We start from the raw sequence: 21,604 nt of genomic DNA, 5'->3' as shown, positions 1-21,604 counted from the left end.
AACATGTTGCTGCTTATTCTCCCACCTTAGGGCAGATCCACCAGAAAACAAGACACTAGCAGTGGAGCTAAAGAAAAGGTTGCAGTTTCCCTCTAGTCTTTAGACTTTATTGATCTCTGGGTGTTTGTGTATATACCTGCCCACTGCCCTCACCCCAATGCCCATGTTGGAATGTGACCCCTATTTACTGCACATCGCCCATTGTTTGCCTCCGTCCTGCTGTCCCTACAGAGCTCTGTTCCTACCTACCCTGTGTTGGAGCCCTGCCACCGCCTCCCTCTGCAGAAGCCTGGACTGGAGGTGATGAACAGGCCTACCTGTAACCCATCAGTGAGGCACAGATTTACAACACCTTGGTCCATTTTATATGGTGAACTGGAGTGTTCCCTTTAGTTGTTTTGGTTAACCCAAAGCAAAAGCTTTCACTTAATGAGTGCTGCCCTTTGCCAGGTCCAGTACAAGCGCTTGGATATTTCCAGAAGGCAAGAATGAAAATACCATCCAGTGTCCCTAACCTGATGGGTGTTGGAAGCTTGACTCCTGACTTCCACTTAGTCTTTAATGTTTTCTCTTTCTTAGTATGAAATACATAGAACATAGGGGATAAGTAGGGGATAATATAATTTGCACCCATGTTCCTATGCATATCTCCACATCTTGCTCTATTTAATTTAAATTCTTTTTGAAAGAAATGAATTATTACAAATAAAATCAAAGCCACTTGTATGACGCTTCCTGACGTCTTTCCTATCTTGCCCTCCCCTGGGTGGGGTAGCTGCTGTCCTCAGTTTGGTGTTACCACTACGTTGTGTGTTTTTATATTCCTGCTTGATGTATGTCAATAACTTCACATTATATTAAACTTTATGTACAAAAATGGAGTCATCAATCATGCTTTAAACATTTTTTTTTTTGCAAGGTTCATGCTGCAGAGTGCTCTGTCTCCAGTCTGAGTTTGGAATGTTGCTTAAATAGATTTCTGAACTTACCTAAAAATAATAGTCATCCCTAGGTTGATTTATAATTAAGTTTCTCTTGCCGTCTTACATGGATGTTAAAGAAACTGTTTGTTTGGAGATGTAACCCTGGGGATAAATGTAGCTCTAATTTTTCATTCTAATGCTGTTGCATGTTTTTTTGTTTGTTTGTTTGGTAGTGGGAGAATTTTGATGGACGTTTAGTTAGTCTTTAGGTCCTGCTGTTACAACCGTGCTGCAGTGAACGTGTGAGCATTCCTGCACACATTGACTGGAGCACCCATAGGAAAGTTTCCATAGGAATATACTCACCGTGTAGGCAAGGATGTATCCACAGTCATCTCTACTAGAGTTTTCCAAGTTGTGCTCCATGGTGTCTGTGCCAGCTTCCACTAACACCTGTGTGAGGGAGTTGGCTGCTCTGGGTCCTTGACTTGATACAGTCCTTTCTTGCACATGACAAACTGAAACTGCTTGCTAATTTGAAGGGTCTGAACTAATATCTCACTGTGGCTCCTAATACTTTTTTGCGATTAAATACTGTGCAATATTGAACAAGGTTCAAATTTACTTTTTGCTTTATTTTCCCAGATCTGAAAAGAGCAGTTTAAATATTAGATTAGTGTGGGTTTTTATGGCTTTCGTATTTGCAAAACTTCTCATGCATAATCCCGGTAGTCCTTTCATGGTGAGGCTGCGCTGTATTGCTTTGACAGCTGCTTTCAGGTCTCTCTCTTTCTGGGGCTTCCCTTCCTCCTTCCTCCCAATTTCTGATTCTCCTCACCAGTGCAGATTGCTCCTAATGCTAGCCTTGCCGATACTGCAGTCCCTCCCTCTGTCGGCTTCTGTAGGCTCTTCCTCCTCCTGCATTTGGATCCCCATCACTGCAGGGTGAAGTTTCCTATAATTAATGTCGACACTGCACAAGTGCTATTGAGCGCCGTGATGATGTCAGTAGGGCTGGAAGACATAGTGAAGCTAACTTGAAGGGGTAAGTGGATAGAACTTGGTATGGTTGAGTTTTAGTCGCGTGGGTGGTTAAAGGTTATGTGATAACAGAGAGGAAGATGGCAAGAGAGACTTTCTAATTTTTTTAAAATTTTTTAGAGTTTATTTATTTTGAGAGAAAGAGAGAGCACGAGTGGGGGAGGAGCAGAGAGAGAGAGAATCCCGCACTGTCAACACAGAGCCCAATGTGGGGCTCAAACTCACGAACCGTGAGATCATGACCTGAGACGAAATCAAGAGTCAGATGTTTAACCAACTGAGCCACTCAGGTGCCCTGAGACTTTCTAATTTTTAAGTATAAAAGGAAACATAATTATATTAATCTTTATTTACATTTTTAATGTATCCTTGCCAAAGTAGAGAAATACATACTTTTGATTAGTTGTTTTTTTTCTTGGTACAGAATACTCTATATCCTGCGGTATGTTGTAGTTTTGTTTTTTAATTAACAGAGTATATTGAAACAAACTTCATAGCCTGGGAATTTGATGAGGATATAAAAATCTATATACTTGAATATACACGTTTCTTGGAAAGTTAAGTTGGCGGTGGTGATTTGTGGAGCCTAAAAACTATTTGGCTGTCCCCTACCCCTGGTCCACTTGATAATTCTTCAGTCACAATGACCATTTTAATGGAAATGTGCGGTCTTTAGAAGAACCTAGAATGTGTATTATTTCGATTTTACTGGACAGGACAAGTGGGATTTGTTTCTTCTACTCCAGTTATCAAAAAGATTAACCCTTTGCCCTCTACATTCTAATTGTAACTGTTCGGAAACAAAGGGGTTGTTTGTACAAGATAGCTGAAAAATCGAGGCTTTATGCCAAGTGGAATGTTTCTCGGTTGAAGGAGGTAGCAATCATTGCACACATTTTTTTCTTGTGTTGCAGGCGTCTGTAGAGGCTTCTGGTGAAATCGCATTATGCAAGACTGGATTTCCTGAAGATGTTTACAGTGCAGTCTTATCGCAGGATGTGCATGAAGGACAGCCTCTTCTCAATGGTACTATCTTAAAAGATATATTTGTACATACAGTGTCTATGCTCTTGAAACAAATTAGCCATTAAAAAGTCTCTAAATCATCTCTACTGTATAACAAGTATGAATTTTTCACAATCACTATAATGAGACTGTAGGGACTTTATTTTAGGATTACAGAAGAGCTTATGAATCTCTTATGTACATAATTGGAAGGCTCCTAATCTCTTGAAAACTTCAGAATTCTTCCATTTTTAATTTATGGTAGAAACCATTATGCAATTAATTTTTAGGTTTTTCTGCACACATTTTACTTATGTTGAAGAATACTATTTGCCAAACATGTGATTCTAATAGAGATTCTTTACAGCAAAAAATCCACTTAATATTTTGAGTTAAAGAAATACATTGTTTGTAGAAATTACTGGATAGCTAATTTAGTTGTTAACATGTGAATTTCAAATATAGACACATCTCCTATTTAAATGTGGATCAAGTTCATCGTACTTATCATGACAGTAAGTCTAGATAAAATCCAAAATAAAACTTTGAGTATCATAAACAAACTTGAAAGCCCCCCTCTTTTTTTTAATCTCTAATTGAAAGCAAATACAGTTTTGGTTAGTAGTATTTTCATGGACTTATTTATCATTACATAAAATGTCATTGAAATGTGAAAGCAAAAAGAATTGATTAGTAAGTTGTATTTGAATTGTAATTCCCCACAAATCGTGCATATCTCTAAGGCTGTTTTAGAGAGCTCTTTTTAGAAAATCCGTGCAACCTCAGCTAATTAATTTACATAGGGCTGTACCACACAGCCTTAATTGAAGTGTCTCTGCAGCACTGACAAACCTTAGTGGTGTAATACTTAAGAATACCATAGACAGAGGACTTTGAAATGTAAATGGCCTCTTAGCTACTAAGGTTCTTTAGTGCAGATTATCATTTTATTTTCATTTCTATTCTAATGTGATTTGCTCATACCTATGTGATCTTTCTGAAGTTGATTTCTTTTTAAAGACGCTTTCTGTTCTTGCCTTATTACCTGGTATTTTAATGAGTAAATGTTAAATTAGTCTGTCTCAACACCGAATTGCTCATCTAATGGGTAATGGTTGACATGTTAGAGGCTTAAGTCAAATCATAATTTTACTCACTACGAGTCTTGGAGTTCTTCCACACATTTGTCATTTTCTTTAAATCTTTGAATTGTTATGTGGTATCCTAGGACCTACGGGACCTGTAAATATTATTTGAATACTGAAAACAAAATGTGTTGATCACGCTTCTCTGGAATAATTCAGCCAGAGAATAAATACCAGTGGAATTTGCTGAATTTTTGCAATTTATTTCTGAGATTCATTTTTAAATGGATAATTCTTTCTATTTGTCTCTTTTCCTTAAAGCTTGCTGAAATTTGCTAGTTACAAATCAACACACGGTCTGTCGTTAGAAACCACTGATCTAAGATGAAGTACATTGGCACGTTGAATGGTTTTGAAAATGAAAGCCTGTTTTCTAATTATTAGATAATGCTGGTGAGGGTAGAAATTGGGTACAGTTGCCTGCCAGGGTCTTGTTAGTATAGCCTAGAAACTGGCTAGAGTTATGTGAAAGATTGAAACTGCTTTTGACTTTGTGCTCTAGCCATCACTGAGACAAGCGTGTATCATGGTCTCTGATAGAACTTCTATGCGTCGGTATGCCCAACTGTTAGCGTTGTTACCTCTTAGCCTTTTTTAAAAAACTGTTTCTCTCGTGCCATACCATTACCTTTTTCCTTGTCACTCATAATTAATGCTAAAGGACACCAGTATCTGAAAGCTTAAAACAAAAGTTCAAGATATTGATTAGTAGAAAGAATGTTTTTGGGTGAGGAAGAAAATTGACACAGGCTTTTGTGAAATATCCACCTTTCTTTTTTTTTTTTTTTTTTTTTTTTTTTTTTTTAACAAAAGTGTTGTCACCAGTGAAGTTTCCTTTGGAGAATTGTTATTTGGAAGAATTCCACATTTTTACCTTTTCTATCTTTTTGGAGGTTTTAGGGGGATAATGATGGAAAGGTGCATCTATACACTGAACCTGAATACCGTGCCATGGCTATGTTCATGAATTCTGTGCGCTGAAGTTTACTTACCTTACATTTACTAAATCTGAAAGGGATCTATTGCTCGGCCAGCCAGAGTGATCCTTTTTGCCAGGTTTTGTGATTTATGATGTTTAAGGAAAAAAGCAATAGTCCATAAGATGCATGTAAACAGTTTTCTAAGGCATTTGCCTCCTGGCCAGTTCTACCATATTAAAGTTTACTTTAGAGTCTGAAAGCTTACGGAAATCTTAACTCCTGACTCTTGATGCCTCCTTTGATTTCTTATTGATGACATTTGGGGAGAGGGGAGCAATATGTAGAGTATGGTTTCATAGGATACATCCCTGACACACCAGACCTTTTACAAAAGTTTGACATTTTGGTGTAGAGGTGTCAAATGCTGATTATTTTTCAAACAATGAAACAGCATAATCTTTGTGAAAGTGCTTGGAAAATATGAAGCATTAGACGGAGATATAAGGTGGTATTAGTCACGTTAGTGAATTTATGTAGAAGAAACATGAAAATGTAAAAGCTGGGCTGTAGTGTGGAGAGCATTCTCTTCTCCCCATCTGCCTTTTTGGGTTGTTGTTGTTGTTGTTGTTGTTGTTGTTTTTGCTGTTGTGATGAACTTTATGGAAAGATTGCACCCAATGAACTAGTTGTTTCCCTCCAGTTTCTCTCCTGGTTGTCATTGATATGTTTTCTATAAAATCATGAAGAAGACAGATGTATTTTGTGATGAACCTTTACATTTCATGTTATACCCTGTTGACTATTTCCACTCTTTTGAAGATGGTTCAGTATTTAAAAAATGACCATATAGGCCTTTGTTCTATTTTGCTAGCAAAACCAGATTTTCCTTAACTGTGCCTCTATTTTTGCACTTACAGGTTGTTTCCAATTTTTCTCTCTTACATATAGTGCTGCTATGGAGATTCTTTTTTAGAGAACTTTGATTTTTCTTTAGGGATATTTTTTAGTGGGATTTATGCTCAAAAGTAGGATTACTAGGCCAAAGGGAATGTAGACTATTGACTTTTTTTTTATTTTTACATTTTTGTAGGACTCTTCCTTCCAAGGCTAAAAGTATGTTAGTTCTTTGCTACATCCTCATGACCATTTAATTTTATAATATTTTTCATATTTCTGTTTCCCCTCAAGTGAAAAACATTCCTTTTTTATCCTGTGGTATTCTCTGTGTTTGCCTTTGTAAATTAGGATCAATTTTAAAATGTTGAGGGACTCATTTTTACCTTGCATTTTCCTGTTCCGTTTTAAAAGCATTTATTATCAACCTCCCTCATTTTACAGATAAGCAAATTGGAGCTCAGAGAGATTATAGGCTTTTCCTATGATTATACAGCTCTTTAGATGGTTAGCTGGAGATCTGGAATTAGAACCCAGGTTTCCTGATTCCTAATTTAATTCTGATGATGGCGATGATTAACAAACAAAACAAAACATTATGGTATAACCCAGGAAGCAATGAGAGCTAACGACAGCTCGCCTAACTGGCCAGGTGTCTTGTGACAAGTTTATCTTAGACCTGGTCTTCTTTATTTCCACTCGCCTCTGTGACTTATGTGTTACTAGACATATTTGGGAATTGGTGACTATAAGGCAAACAAAGCCCCCATAATTAAAAAATACACTTCAGTTATTGTCACCATTGGTATTTTGCACACACCTGTTTACGAGCAGAAAAATTTAGGGCTTTGGAAAATAATATTTAGTCTTTAATATTTAACTTCTCCTCCGCTGAACTAGAAAAATCTCTTGTGGTATCACATTACCCGGAAATAAAATAACTGCAATCATAAATTTTCATTTTGTCCCCAGCAGAGTATCTGACACTATGAAATAACCACCCCATGACATTGCAGAGAGGAAGCAGGCTGTTTTTAGTATGGATGTCAAGAGTGATTTTCCTGTGTGTTGTGCATTGGTGGTCTGCATGCTTCGACATTTCACTAAGTAAACTCCTCCAACTCTGGTCAACATAAATAGCAACCTGCAATTACCGAGAATATTTTCAGTAATCCATTTATACTCACCAACTCTGGGCAGGACATGATGATTATTTTCAAGTGGAGGGAATTTGATTTAGATTAGTTTACTTACTGATTGAGGCTTGTCTGCATTAACATGCTCTGAAGAAGCTGTAATGTATGGTATCTTTAGATAACGGTACTAAAATACTTTTTATTAGTTTAGCAGGGCTTTACAACTGCACGACTTTTTTAATAACGTGAGTATTTTTGTATGATATGTGTTACTGAATGGGGAAGCCATCTTTATTTCAAGTAGTTTGCTGTGTTTGAGGCTTGTGTTGAATTGTTATGAAAACCTTGGCGCTGTTTTAATTTTTTTTTTAATTTTGGTACATATTTTTTTGTTATTGAATGGGAAGATGTTTTTAAATATTTGAAAGGTAGGCTTATAAATATCTTATTTATAAAGTGGACCAGTCCCTTGAACTTAGATTTCCAATGGTTGTGGGAAAAGGCACTAAGTACTGAGATTGTTCTCTGGGATATTATGATAAACTCCAAGGAGCTACAGATGAAATGCAGCCACGTAGATTGTTAGGGGTGGGGACCTTGTTTTAATACCATGTGGCAGTAATAAGATCAACGTAAGAACTAAGAAATTCCATCCTTGTCTTCATCATATCATTTGGACTTTATTTAATACTTGGAATTTTTAATATCCCTTTTGATGTATTTTAGATCCATCTTAATGTTATGCTGCAAACCAAGATAAGCCAGTTTGGGTGGTCACTTTTTGTTTTTTTTTTAAATCCTTTACAGTTATTTATAATCTTCAGTAATTTAGAGTAGCTGAGGCCTACTGTCTCAAACTTGCAACTAGGACTGTGTTAAAGAAAGTAAGTCACAGTTCACATATGCAAACACGCTGGCAAGCAGGCACCCAAATGGTTTAAAATCTGTCGTCCTAGGAGCAGAGAGCCCCTTTCTCACTGTCCTTTTAGGCTCTTGAGTAAGCATCTAGAGAGGAGTAGAAAATATACACGAGAAATAAGTAAAATTTACACACGAGAAATAAGTAAAATTTACTGTATGTTAGATGGTGTAAATGCTATGGGGAAAAATAATGCAGAGAAGGGAAATAGGGAGAATGTGTGGTTCTGCAGTTTAAATAGGATGCTTAAGGGGAGGCATCACTGCATAGGAGATAGTTGAGTAAGAACTGCTGTTGGAGATGCTCCTAGAACTATAGCTATCTGGGAAAGAGCATTCAAACTAGTGCAAACATTAAGTGCAAAGGCCCTGAGGCAGGAGTGTTTTTAGAATGTTGGTGGGAGTGTTTTTAGAATGTTGGCGGAGCAGCGAGGAGCCTGTTGTGATCTGTTTGTGGAGAGAGGAAAGGACTGAGCAGTAGGAGGTGAGGTCAGAGGAGGTTAGACCAGGTATGGGTCACATTGGGTAGGGCCTTGTTGACCACTGTAAGGACTTTAGCTTTGACTATAAGGATATAAAAAACTATTGGCTTTTAGCCCAGGAAAGACATGATCTGATTGACAAAATAGCATCATTCTGGCTATTGTGTTGAGAAAAAACAAAGGGGATGGGGGGAACAAGAAGACCACTTAGGAGACTAGCAATAATGTCCATGTGAGAGAAGATGGTGTCTTGGACCAATGGGGTAGCACTGGAGTTAGGAGAAGGGGTCGGATTCTGAATATTTTTTTTTATTTTTTTATGTTTAATTTTTCAAAAATGTTTATTTTTGAAAGAGAGAGAGGGAGAGAAAGACAGAACATGAGCAGAGGAGGGACAGAGAGAGAGAGGGAGACATAGAATCTGAAGCAGGCTTCAGGCTCTGAGCTATCAGCACAGAGCCCAACGCGGGGCTCAGACTCACAGACTGTTGAGATCATGACCTGAGCCAAAGTCAGATGTTTAACCAACTGAGCCACCCAGGTGCCCCCTGAATACTTTTTTTTAAATGTGTTTTTATTTATTATTTTGACAGTGAGAGTGAAAGAGCACATGTGAGCGAGGGAACGGACAGAGAGAGAGGAGAGACAGAATCCTGAATAGGCTCCATGGAGCCCAATGCAGGGCTCCATTCCATGGCCTGAGCTGAAATCAAGAGTCAGACACTTAACCGACTGAGCCACCCAGTGTCCCTCGGATTCTGAATATTTTTAAAAATAATTTATTGGTGTGAAATTAATATAAACTAAAATTAGCCATTTTATTTATTTTTATTTTACTTTATTTGTTTATTTATTTATTTATTTATTTATTTATTTATTTATTTATTTTTACATGTATTCATTTTTGAGAGACAGAGAGAGACAGAGCGTGAGCAGGGGAGGGGCAGAGAGAGAGGGAGACACAGAATCAGAAGCAGGTTCCAGGCTCCGAACTGTCAGCACAGAGCCCGACATGGGGCTAGAACCCACGAACCGCAAGATCATGACCTGAGCCGAAGTCAGATACTCAACCGACTGAGCCACCCAGGCACCCCTAAAATTAGCCATTTTAAAGTGAATCATTTAATGGAACTTAATACATTACAATGTTTTTCAGCCACCACCTGTGTCTAGTTCCAAATCATTTTCATCACTCCAAAGTAAAACCCCTTATCCATGAAGCATTTTCTCCCAACAACTTCCTCCCTGACCCAGTTCCTTAAACCTTTTGTTATCTGGCTTTTTTCACGTAGCGTAATGTTTTGGAGGTTCATCCACAACACAGCATGTGTCAGTAGGACTTCCTTATTATGGCCAAATAGTACTCCCTTATATGTATGTATGTATGTCTATGATTTACAGTCTGTCTCTAAACTATGTAACTATTTACTCATTCACTAGTTGGGCTTTCGGGGTGTTTTCACCTCTTGGCTATTGTGATTAGAGCTAGTGTGAACATGTGTATACGTATGGGTTTTTTTTGTTTGTTTGTTTTGGGTTTTTTTTTGAGTACCTGTTTTCAGTTCTTTGGGGTATGTACCTGGGAGTGGAATTGAAGGGTTATATGGTAATTCTGTGTTTAACTTTTTGGGGAACTGCCAAACTATTTTGCATAGCACCTGCACCATTTTGCATGGCCACTAGCAAATACACAAGGATTCTGGGTTTTGTACATCCTTACCCAAACTTCTTATTTTCCATTTGTTTCGACTGTAGCCATCCTAGTGGGTGTGAAGCGGTACCTCTTTCTGGTTTTGATTTGCATTTCCCTAAGGACTGCTGATGTTGAGCTCCTTTTCGTGGGTATCATTTGGGTGTGTTCTTTGGAGGAATGTCTATTCAAGTCCTTTGCCCATTTTTAAATTTGGTTGTTTTCTGTCTTTGAGTTGTCAGAGTTCTTTATATATTCTGGATACTAGACCCTCAATAGATACATGATTTGCAAGTATTTTCTCCCATTCTCTAGGTTTTTTTCACTTTCTTGATAATGTCCTTTTATGCACAAAAGTGTTTAACTTTGATGAAGTCCATTTTTTTTCTCTTGTTGCTCTTGCTTTTTGTGTCATATCTTAAGGATCCACTGCAAAATCCAAGGTCATAAAGATTTGCTCCCGTGTTTTCTTCTAAGATTTTTATGGTCTTAGCTCTTACGTTCATGTCATTGACCCATTTTGCGTTAATTTTTGTATGTGGTGTGAGATTAGAAGTCCTAGTTTATTTGGATCTCTTTTGACAGTAGGGCTGGCAAGAGTTGATGGCTTGGGTGAGTGGTGGGGAAACAGAGTCAAGGATGACTCTGTGATATTTTGTCTGAACCCTGGGAAGGATGTTAGCCACTGTGATGGGGAAGATCAGGAATTTGGTTTGAATCTGTGGAGATGAATGTCAGAGATGTCAGGGGGGTATTTAGATGTAGGTTTGGGGTTCAGTGGAGTTAAGTAGGCTGCAGCATGGGGAGTCCTAAGTGTGTAAATGGTAAGTAGAGCCAAAAGCCAGGCTGAACTCACTAAGGATCCCCGTGTGAGGAGGAGAAAACCAAGGAAAGTAAAGAATTGGTTTCATGTCAAGAATTTGAGCACTCCAGTGTTAGAAAGTCAGGATGAAGAGGCAGAGTGGAGACTGAGAAAGAGTGACCAGGGAGGTAGGATAAAAGTCAGGGAGGTGTGGTGTCATGTGAGGCATGTGAGGAAATGTTTTAAAGGGAGGGCTTGATCATCTGCGTCTGATGCTACTGTGAAGGATCAACTTGGATGAGGACTGAGAATTCACCATTGGTTCTGCAACATGGAGTAACTGGGGTCTTCAATTTGGGCGTGGTCAACAGTCAGGTGGAGGCAGGATGGTGGATACAGATTGAGTTTTCCCTTAAAAGGAAGAAGAGAAGTTGGGTGGTGGTTGGAGAAAAAAGCAGGGTCAACCGAGGATATTCTTTTTACAGAAGGGAGTGACAGGTTTGCAAAGGGACAGCACAGACTCCAGTAGTGAGGGGAATGGCGATGGTGCAGAAGAGAGGAGCTAATTGCTAGGACAATGTCACGGAGCAGACGAGAGAAATGAGATCAAGTGGGACTTAGAAACCTGTGTTGATGACGAGCTCCACAGATGTTTTTATGTACCTGCATTTGGGAACCACTCTAACACATTCTGTTGAGTCACTCCTAAAATGGTTTAAAATCCTTCATTTCAGCTTGATGATTTCATGTCAGCAGAAGGCTTGCTCTACAGAAATGGCAGATAGGATAAAAATGAAACCCTTGTGGTGTTCGATGATGTAAACAGTGTTTTCATTGCTGTAGCATCCTTGACAGATGGTTATCCAGTTTCTGCAAGAATACCACTGCTGCTCCCTCCCCCCCACATGAGGAGGAGATCACTCCCTTACAAAGTCTGCTCTGTCTTTGGAGAGCTCTAACTGTTAAAAAGTGGTTTCTTAAAAAGTTTAACTGGAGCATATGTTCCTAAAATTTTTACCCACTGGTGCCTGTCTCATCTTTTGGCATCATACAGACCAGCAAGTGTATTCTCTTATGCTCCCAGGTCATTTATTTCATCATTTTTTTTCATTCAAGGAGTATTTTTGCACGTTTGTCATCTATCAGGCCCTTTTCAAGGATCAAGCAGCGGTGGTCAACAAGACAGGAGAAATCCGAACTTAACACGTAGAGATGCTTCACGTATCTAAACACAATCACCTTGGTTCCTTAGATCTTCTCTGCCACAGGCTGAACATCAGATGGTTTCCTCAGTGGTGCTCAAGCATCCTGGTCTACTTGTTCTTTTCAATAGAGGAAACTGAACTCAGATCTTCCGTGCCCTGCCCTGTCTTCCTGCCTTTGATGTGGATGCGGCCCTTCCAGTGCAGCCCAAGGTGGCCTTGGCATTGTTTCCCGCTGCATCATTCTGTTGGCTCCTGTTAAGCCTGTGGTTAACTAAAACTCCGGGGTGTTTTTCAGATGAACTGCTTACCATCTTGCACTTGTAAAAATTGATTTTTGCACTCAAATGTTAGACCTATAAGTTGATTCTTTTTTCAAAAAGGCCCTCGTTTCAACATCATCTGGAGACCCCACTGGCAACCCAAACACATAGTAGCCTCAGAAATCAATGCCAGTACTTACTTTAAATCCTCATCTGAACAAAGGGTGTACAATAACATCTACAAGTTTTTAGGTGACATATGCTGCCAGATCGATGGAGTAAACCGTACCCCCCGCCCCCCCCACACTTTAAATTGTTAAATGACGAAAAAGTGGTTGGATGAGGTTCAGCCTACAGCAACTTCAAGAGACATGTTAAGACTATAGTTCAGTTCATGGCCTATAATTTTCTTAAATAAGATTTCTTAACATCAGGCAATGGAGAAAAGACCTATTGCAGATGTATGAAGGTATAAATAACAAGGGATTTAGATCATCCCAGTTACTGCTTCAGATTCCTGCAGAAAAATGAATTTCATTAACTTTAACAGAAAAGTAAAAAATCATCTGTTTTCAAGAATGCATATATCTTTTAAAGCATGTCTAAGTTGTTACAAAGTCTCTACTTCACCTTGAGAATTTTTATGTCAGTAAACGATTGTCCCCTAAACTTCTAGAACACAGAACAAAGGTGAATCCATTATGATGAATCCATTACATTTTCAAACTGAGGATTTTGTTTGTTTTTGTTTTTTTTGTTTTGGGTAGGGGAGGCCTTCAATAACTTTATATTTTGAATCCTGTCTCTGCAGGAATTTAACGTTTGCTTCTTTAATTGTTCCTTGTTGAATCTTCATAGATCACTCTGGTTGGGATTTGCCCACTTATAAGGGAAAGTCACCGTCACCTTGACCTATTATTCTTTCTTCTTCAATGTGGATGAGGTTCGTTTCATGGGTACTTTACTGTCGTTCTGAAAAAAAATTTCTTTTAGTCTTTTTTTTCCCAAGTGGAATTGTCTTTGATGCTAATATTCAGTATCTGAGCTGTACCAAGAATGAAATTGAGGGGAGCCTGGGTGGTTCAGCTGGTTGAGCGTCTGACTTCAGCTCAGGTCATGATTTCACAGTTTGTGAGTTCAAGCCCCACATCGGGCTCTCTGCTGTCAAGGCAGAGCCCACTTTGGAGACTCTGTCCCCTTCTCTCTCTCTCCCTCTCTCTGCCCCTCCCCCCACTCATGCTCTGTCTCTCAAAACTAAATAAATATTAAAAAAGAAAAAGAATGAAATTGAGAATGCCAGCCACTTTTGAAGATGTGTGTCCTTACACCTGCACATACATGCCCGGTGCCTCCCTGTAGGAGCAGATCATACTTTGTGACAGTGCATCATTTCAACTCATTTTGAGATTTCCGGTAGTATGAGGGAGTATCCTTTTAACAATTGAACTCATCAGATTTTAATCACGTTGCCTATTAAATTGACTGTGACATGCTTCTGTCCTATTTATATGCTTTTATCGTTTCCAATGTAACTTTTGTTCCTAGTGTCTATATTCAAATGTACAGGAAATAACTCTTCCAGAGTGCTCTTGTTTTAACTTTTTTTTTTAAAGCCAGTATCCTTGGTTTTCAGATTTTGGGGTGCTTGAGAGTTGCCCTGAGGGGGGCTTGTTGAAGTACAGATTCCTGAGACCTACCCCAGACTTTAAGGTCTCAGTCCTGAGAACATGCATTGCTACAAGTGAACTCCAGGTGATTCCATAAAGGTGGTTTTCACCAAACTTACACATTTGGGTTTAGTATGTGTTTCCATGACAGAAACACAGATCAGATGGATTTTTAGAGATCGTATACTTTGGAAGTGGTCCATTACCTCTTCTTTCTTGTTCGTTTGTTTTGTTTTGTTTATATAGAAGCATACTTTCTGTCTTTGGACAAATATTACCTGCATTTAGAATAAACATTGACTGGGGTGCCTGGCTGGCTTGGTCAGTTAAGCATCCAGCTCTTGATTTCGGCTCAGGTCATGATCTTGCAGTTTCCGAGTACGAGCCCACTGACAGGGCAGAACCTGCTTGGGATTCTTGTCTTTCTCTCCCTCTCTGTCTGCTCCCCCCCCACCAAAATAAATAAACTTAAAAAAATAAAATGGACATTGATGAAACCTTTGTTTATGTTAATGATTGATCAGAATAGATCTTTATACACTTATTACATTTTTGTTTGTTTTTAAACATCTTAACATTTATTTCACCAGATGCTCAAGTAAGGAGACTAGTAAATTCTAATATAAGTGTGAATAAATGGAGTAAGATTCTGTACTTATCTGGTTAAAAAAATTATGGAAAAGAAAATGGCTCAGAAGTTCTACTTTCAGGTAATTCCTAGCGCTGAAATCTCCTTCTTTCTCTCTCCTTCAATTACTGGTATTATGATTTAACGAAGGTCATTCCTTTCTGAGGGGAAGCACCAATATACTGCATTTGATTTTCCTCTGACATCAGCTAGCCTTCCTAATGTTCTCCTTTTACATTGGCATTTGACTTTGTTTTGCAGTTTGTTGAATTCCATTTTAAAATGCTACAAATAAGGGCCAGTGCATTATTACTTGGTCTTTTATTTCAGAAACCCACTTTTTTTTTGTTTAAAATTTTTAAATGTTTATTTATATTTGAAAGAGAGAGAGAGAGACAAAGCGCAAGTCGGGAAGGGACAGAGAGAGGGAGACACAGAATCTGAAACAGGCTCCAGGCTCTGAGCTGTCAGCACAGAACCCGACACGGGGCTCGAACTCACGAACCGAACCATGAGACCATGACCTGTGCCGATGTCGGACACTTAACAGAATGAGCCACACAGACGCCCCCAGAAACTCACTTTAAATTAACGATTCCAGATTAGCAGGTATTAGCAATTTAAGAAAGTATTGATATGGAAGTTTTTAGAGCTTGCGAAGTCTTTGTGTTCTATACGTTTATTCAGCAAATATTTGGTTTCTGGCGTGTGTAAGGAAGTCACTGTGCATTGCCTTGGAAAATGTCAGTGTGCAGCTAACACTAGTGTTAGTAAGTAACTTACTAGTGGGGAAAATAGTCACAATCTGTGGGAATCATTTAAATTATGACTGTTTCTGCGTAGAATCTCTGTGCGGTTTTAAAGGCCAAAAGGAATGGGCCACCTTCATGAAATGATCAGAGAAAAATCTCAACGGAGCTGAGTACTTATTCTCCTAATTCCTTGGTGAAATTAAATCTTGTGGATTTTCACATTATGTGTCTATGTAATTATTCCTTCAGTTCCGTCACTTAGATCTGCTATGGCATCTTTTGTTGACTTGTCATCTACTCTGTTGATGCTGAAGACATTTAGTAAAGCATCTTGTTGCATTTATGCATAGGAAAATGGTCCCTTATAAGGTAATTTCACACTAACTACTCAAACTGATAAAGCTCTAGTATAGTGTTGTTGCTAATGGTTAACAAATTAGCCAGTAACATGAGTCCTCAGTCCATATTAGTACCCCAGTGTCAGAGGTTTGATTGTCTTCCATTTCTTTTTTTTTCTTCTGTTTTTTTTTAATGTTTACTTATTTTTGAGAGAGAGAGAGAGGCAGAGTGTGAGTGGAGGAGGGGCAGAGAGAGGGGGACACAGAATCTGAAGCAGGCTGCAGGCTCTGAGCTGTCAGCACAGAACCCGACGTGGGGCTCGAACTCACAACTGGTGAGATCATGACCTGAGCCAAAGTCGGACGCTTAACCGACTGAGCCATCCAGGTGCCCTGATAGTCTTCCATTTCAGTGTCCTAATTGTTTAATGCATCTCAAATAATAATAATAATTAATCATTTTTCAGGCAGCCACTTAAATAAACTAGGCAATTAAGAACAGATGCATCCTTTGTTTGGCTGGTTATTCATAATGATGTCTAGTGATTTCAACATGGACATTTCAGCAGCGCTACACTGAGATTTGTAAGAATCACCTTACCTTTGGCATTCACGTTGTTTTTTTATAAGTACGTTATTTTGCATAGCCTTTCATACATACTTCTTCAGAAGTTTAGTAAATTTTATCTAGCTGCTGCAAACTCGGAGTCAAGTAGGACAAGGGCGTGCAGTGGGGTTGTGGGGGGCATTTCTGTTTTCACATAATGAAACTGAGTTCACAGAGGTGAAGTGATTCACTCAGGCTCATAAGATTAAAAAGTGGCTGCATGTGGTATGGATATTGTCTTCCGATTTCTGTCCATTGTACGGTCCTTTTCTTCCAGCCCTTGAGGTCAGTGCTTCTTATAAAGACTGGTTCAGATGAAGCATTTCATGCACCTTCAACTTCTCATCCCGCACTTGCTAGTACTCTCTTACTTGTCTGGAGTATTAAAATTCGTGCTGCCAGTACATGTACATTTATTTGATCAGTCTTTTTTTTTGCACCCTCAAGAATGATTACAAAACCTTGCTCAGTTTCCTTGAGGTATTAGTAAGTGCACCTAGAGATCTTTTTTCTACCCTTTTGGACTCTGGACAGTCTACCCTAAATACTCCTATGCCATGAATGTTTTCTACTCAAGAAATAGCAGTTCATTTCTATGGAGGGCGATAGAAGACGAATGTTGCCCTTGTGAAATAGCATCTTGGTTTTGCCAGACACAGTGGCCAACAGTTAATTCAACATAGATATGGAGATGATGCCTCTTGTTTGTTCCAAATACTTGTGAAGTGAAGACCTAGTCTGTGAGAACACTAGGAAGAACCAGAACCAGGAGGCTGCATACAAATAAGTGATTTCATGGTTCTGGGGTTCCTGGGTGGCTCAGTTGGTTGAGTGCCCAACTTTGGCTCTGGTCGTGATCTTACAGTTTGTGAGTTAAAGCCCCGCATGAGGCTCTCTGCTTTCACCACAGAGCCTGCTTCAAATCCTCTGTCCCCCTCTCTCTACCTCTCCCCCACTTTCACTCTCTCAAAAATAAATAAACATTTAAAAAGGGGAGATTTCATGGCTGAATAACGATACGTTTGTTTTATTTTAATTTATCAATTGACTGTATATACCAGGTCCTTAATAAAATGGCGGGGCAAAAGTAGTAATATAGTGTTATAGGTAAGGAAATTCAGAGGTAAGCAGTTTTAACGTGATTTACCCAAGGCATACTTAGCAAGTGGTGGTACCAAGAGTTGAACCCAGGTCTGTGTGATTTCCATTCCTCTGCTCTTCCTGATTTACCATGCTGTCTTCATGGAGTGTGCCTGAAAATTCGGGTCAGTGAAGGACCAGATCTGACAGGGATGACTTATTGAGCGACACTTTGGAGAAATTTAGATAGATAAGGAAGAAAGATGGATAAGAAGTATGTGTATGGATTGACATGAGAGGAAGATTTTTATTGGAAATTAGTTCCCTAAAACGTACACTGATGGGGCCAAGTCTTGTAGGTCCTGGAGTGCCAGATTGAGGGATTGAGTTGGCTGATGAGGTGGGAGTCATACACAACTGGGAAAGAGAATTAGGCAATTAGGGATTCTAGAGAGGACATTATGGATAAAGCTGACTTTAAAGGCCTTAAATGTAGGTGAATAATATTTCATGTGAAGTCAGTTATGTAATAGACATCATGGTGTCCTCCTCTGAGATTTCTTCCTCAATTACTCCTTGGATATCTACTCCTGGAAACCCCACACAATTCATAGCTGTAGGAAAAGCTTAATCCATCTCTGGTTCTGGGAAGAGGCATCATACTCCTCATCCTCTGACCGCAGTGGAACTCTTTGGAACAGTGAGCTCCAGTTTAAAGAAATACTGTTCCTCTCAATCTGTCTGTGTAGATCCTCTGCCCCCTTATTCCCCCTGCTCCCCTACCTGCGTCCCTTTTTCCTCCACAGTTCTCGCGCTCCCCGGATGGGGAGGAAATAATGTCAAGGTTCTTGTTAGCCATCCATTTCCAGGCAGACTGGAGAGAAGAAAGGAAACCTGGATGCAGTTACTGAACAGCTGAATTAATATAATCCAGACCTTTTCCTATTCCCGGGCTTCTGGTCATGTTAGCTGATAAGCCCCATCGATTGTGTAAGGCAGCATGAGATGAGTTTTCTGTTATGGGCAGTGAGTTGCATCCCAGCTGATAGTGGGTTATACTAAAGGTCTCAGTCAGGATGGGAGCACAGACTTCATAACTTGGGAGAATGTCATTATGGCCAGAAAGGGGAACTATCAAGGTAGAGAAGTGAAAGGTCTTGCTTTGCTCAGAGGTTTGTGGTTTTCTGCCTTGGGACCCGAGATAGTGGTCATCTCTGTGAGGTGGAGACCGTGTCACTTATTTATCCAGTACCCCCAGTGCCTAGCACAATGCCTGACAGATCCTGGCCATAACACTAGTTGGCAGATGAAAGGAATGAATGAGTGCGAACAACAGTTTGGAGATTTACTAACAAAGAGGAAATGAGGTCAAGGAGAGTATAATCTATTGCAGGGAATAATATGGAAATTAAAAGAAAAATGAAGTGCTTAGTAATTTAGAAAGGTAAAAATGAGATGATAGTGTGTGAATTGGTGGAAAGTATTTGGATAAAAGGAAATTTTAACGAGGCTGTAGATTCACACTGTTTTAGGCTATAAAAAACTGCTTTGGGAACAATTTCTGTATCCTTAATTTTTTTCTTTCTCTAAATGGACCATTTTTTTCCAAATGTGTTCCAAAATATTTTGATTTTCTTGTAAGAATATATTGTAAGATAGAACAGAAAGAAAAATTAAGGGCTTTTTCTAGGTCAGATCTTAATAGAAAATCACCATGGCAGTGATTGATGTTGCTATGTGCAGATTCTATCAAAGTGTTCCTGTAACTTGCCTAGGTGGGAAGTGAGGTGCTGTCATTAAAAACGCACAGTGTGCTTTCATAGGGACCTTGCTATGATCATCTCACTCCTGTGGCCTCTTTTCTTACAAAATAGGGATTCAAAAGTCTTTCGGAGTGTTAGATTTTTAAAAATTGAGAGAAAATTCATTCTCTGAGAAATTTTTTCTGTAGTCCTTTTGGGATGCTATAACAGAATACCATAGACTGACTTATAAACAACAGAAATGTATTTCTCACTGTTCTGGAGGCTGGGAAGTCAGAGGTCAAGTCAGAGGTGAGGACCTCCTTCCTGGTTCATAGACAGCTGTCTTATCCACTCTGTCCTTACATTGTGTAAGAGACAAAGGAACTCACCATTATTATTATTATTTTTTTTTTTTAATTTAAGGCCACTAATCCCCTCATGGGGGCTCCACCCTCATGACCTAACCATCTCCTAAAAGCGCCCCCTCCAAATGTCATGTATCAGGGAATAGGTTTCAACATAAGAATTTTGGGTGGCCACAAGTATTCAGTCTATGGCAAATTCCTAGCAGAAAACATACATTTTAGTACTTTTGAAAGAAATGATGATTATATAACACTAGATATGTGAAAAAGGGAGAAGAAACTTAAAAGGAAATTATCACTGTCAAATACTGGAGAATTTAGAATATCTTATTTGAGCTATTTTGTGTAGGTCATTCTGTCAACAAATTAGACGGTATTTATTGGTCCAAAGAGACATTTGCTTTCTCAGGGGCACCTGGCTGGCTCAATCGGTGGAGCATGACACTCTTGGTCTAGGGGTTATGAGTTCAAGCCCCATGTTGGGTGTAGAGATTGCTTAAAAAAATAAAATCTTTAAAGCAAACAAACAAACAAAACAAAACAAAACAAAACAAAACAAAACCAACACAAAATGACATTTGCTTTCTCCGAATTTTGGACTTTTTTTTTGGTTATATGTCTGGTTAGCTTAGAAAATGGTGTAAAGGGCTGTTTTTAAAGGTAAAGATTCCAGGAGCATCCGACTTAGGCTCAGGTCATGATCTCACAGTTTGTGGGTTCGAGCCACGTGTCAGGCTCTGTACTGGCAGCTCAGAGCCTGGAGCCTGCTTTGGATTCTGTGTCTCCCTCTCTCTCTGCCCCTTCCCCACTCGTGCTCGCTCACTCGCGTGCTCTCTCTCTCTCTCAAAATAAACAACATTAAAAAAAGTAAAGATTCCATTGAATGGATGAGTGTGTATGCTCATATATGTGTCTGATCATAAAGTTTTAATTAATTCTTAAAGGGAGCTCATCGAAATTTGGGGATTATTGAAGTCTCAGCTTCCCATGGAAATTTAATTATTTCACTATTCTGGAGAAGTCATTGCTCTCACAGTCAAATTCCACTTTGGAAGGTATTGGCAGCAGTACAGCTCTCTGCGCCCCAAAGGAGGTAACACAATTTTAGACTTTAGTCACTGGGGACGGAGCCCAAATCCTCTCCGAAGGGGCTCCCTAGAAGAGGCCTGCTCAGCTGTTACGCTCACATCTTGAAGCTCTCTGCTGTCTCAGGACTTTTGCCAATTAATTCTGCCTTATACACCTTAGCTAGGCTTGGTGTGATTACTTCACAGGTGTCCTACTTGGGGGGGGGGGGGCGGCGGGGGGCAGGTATATACCTAACCTGTTAGAGCACTGGCTTTCAGATTGTTAGGACTGAGAAACATTGCCACAAATATGTTTCACATTATGATTCTGTATTTACATATGTATGTGTGTATGTATGTATGTATGTATGAATGTATGTGGGGACGTATACACACACACACACACACACACACACACACACACACACACATGTATATGTCACAAGACCATACACTTACCCTTGACTGTGATGTATTCCATTTTCCATTTCATTTCAGATGATACTAATAATCTTTTGTTATGCCTGCACTTTGAAAAGCATTGCATTTACCCTGCATCCTAGGATAGAGGAGGTCCTCGGCCTCAGAGTCTCCAGAAATGTTTCTGTCTCTTTTCCAGCAGAAATGGGTCTCTGATGACTGGCTTTGATGTACCTACCAGTGTCCATGGTCCCTCTGTTAGTGTTAATACAATGCAAAATGTTCATAAGGCTTCTAACTGATTTTATGTATTGGAATAACTAACTTTATTTATTGGGCACTGTGTACAAACATGCAACAGGTTTTGTGTGTGTATGTGTGAATTAGCACCTGTGTGCCTCATAGTCATCTGTTAGGCATGAGCACTGTGATTGTATATGTATTTTACCAATGGAAGGAGAGGTTTATTATTCTGCCACAGAAGTAGCAGAGCAGGGACACTGTGCTTGATACC

General features: G+C 39.3%; 1 protein-coding gene across 2 annotated transcripts in view; it reads left to right on the top strand.

The window, feature by feature from the left end:
- The window catches only part of CDH2 (cadherin 2), a 216,672-nt gene that overhangs the window by 26,159 nt on the left and 168,909 nt on the right, over positions 1-21,604 (top strand). For both annotated transcript variants that reach the window (XM_043558519.1, XM_043558520.1), the window contains exon 2: positions 2,879-2,990. In XM_043558519.1, the coding sequence (XP_043414454.1) occupies positions 2,879-2,990 (112 nt within the window). The remainder of the gene's footprint in view (positions 1-2,878; positions 2,991-21,604) is intronic.

This window comes from Prionailurus bengalensis, chromosome D3 (genome assembly GCF_016509475.1).
Source record: "Prionailurus bengalensis isolate Pbe53 chromosome D3, Fcat_Pben_1.1_paternal_pri, whole genome shotgun sequence".
NCBI classification, from domain to species: Eukaryota; Metazoa; Chordata; class Mammalia; order Carnivora; family Felidae; genus Prionailurus; species Prionailurus bengalensis.
This window is presented reverse-complemented; position numbering and strand designations above follow the sequence as displayed.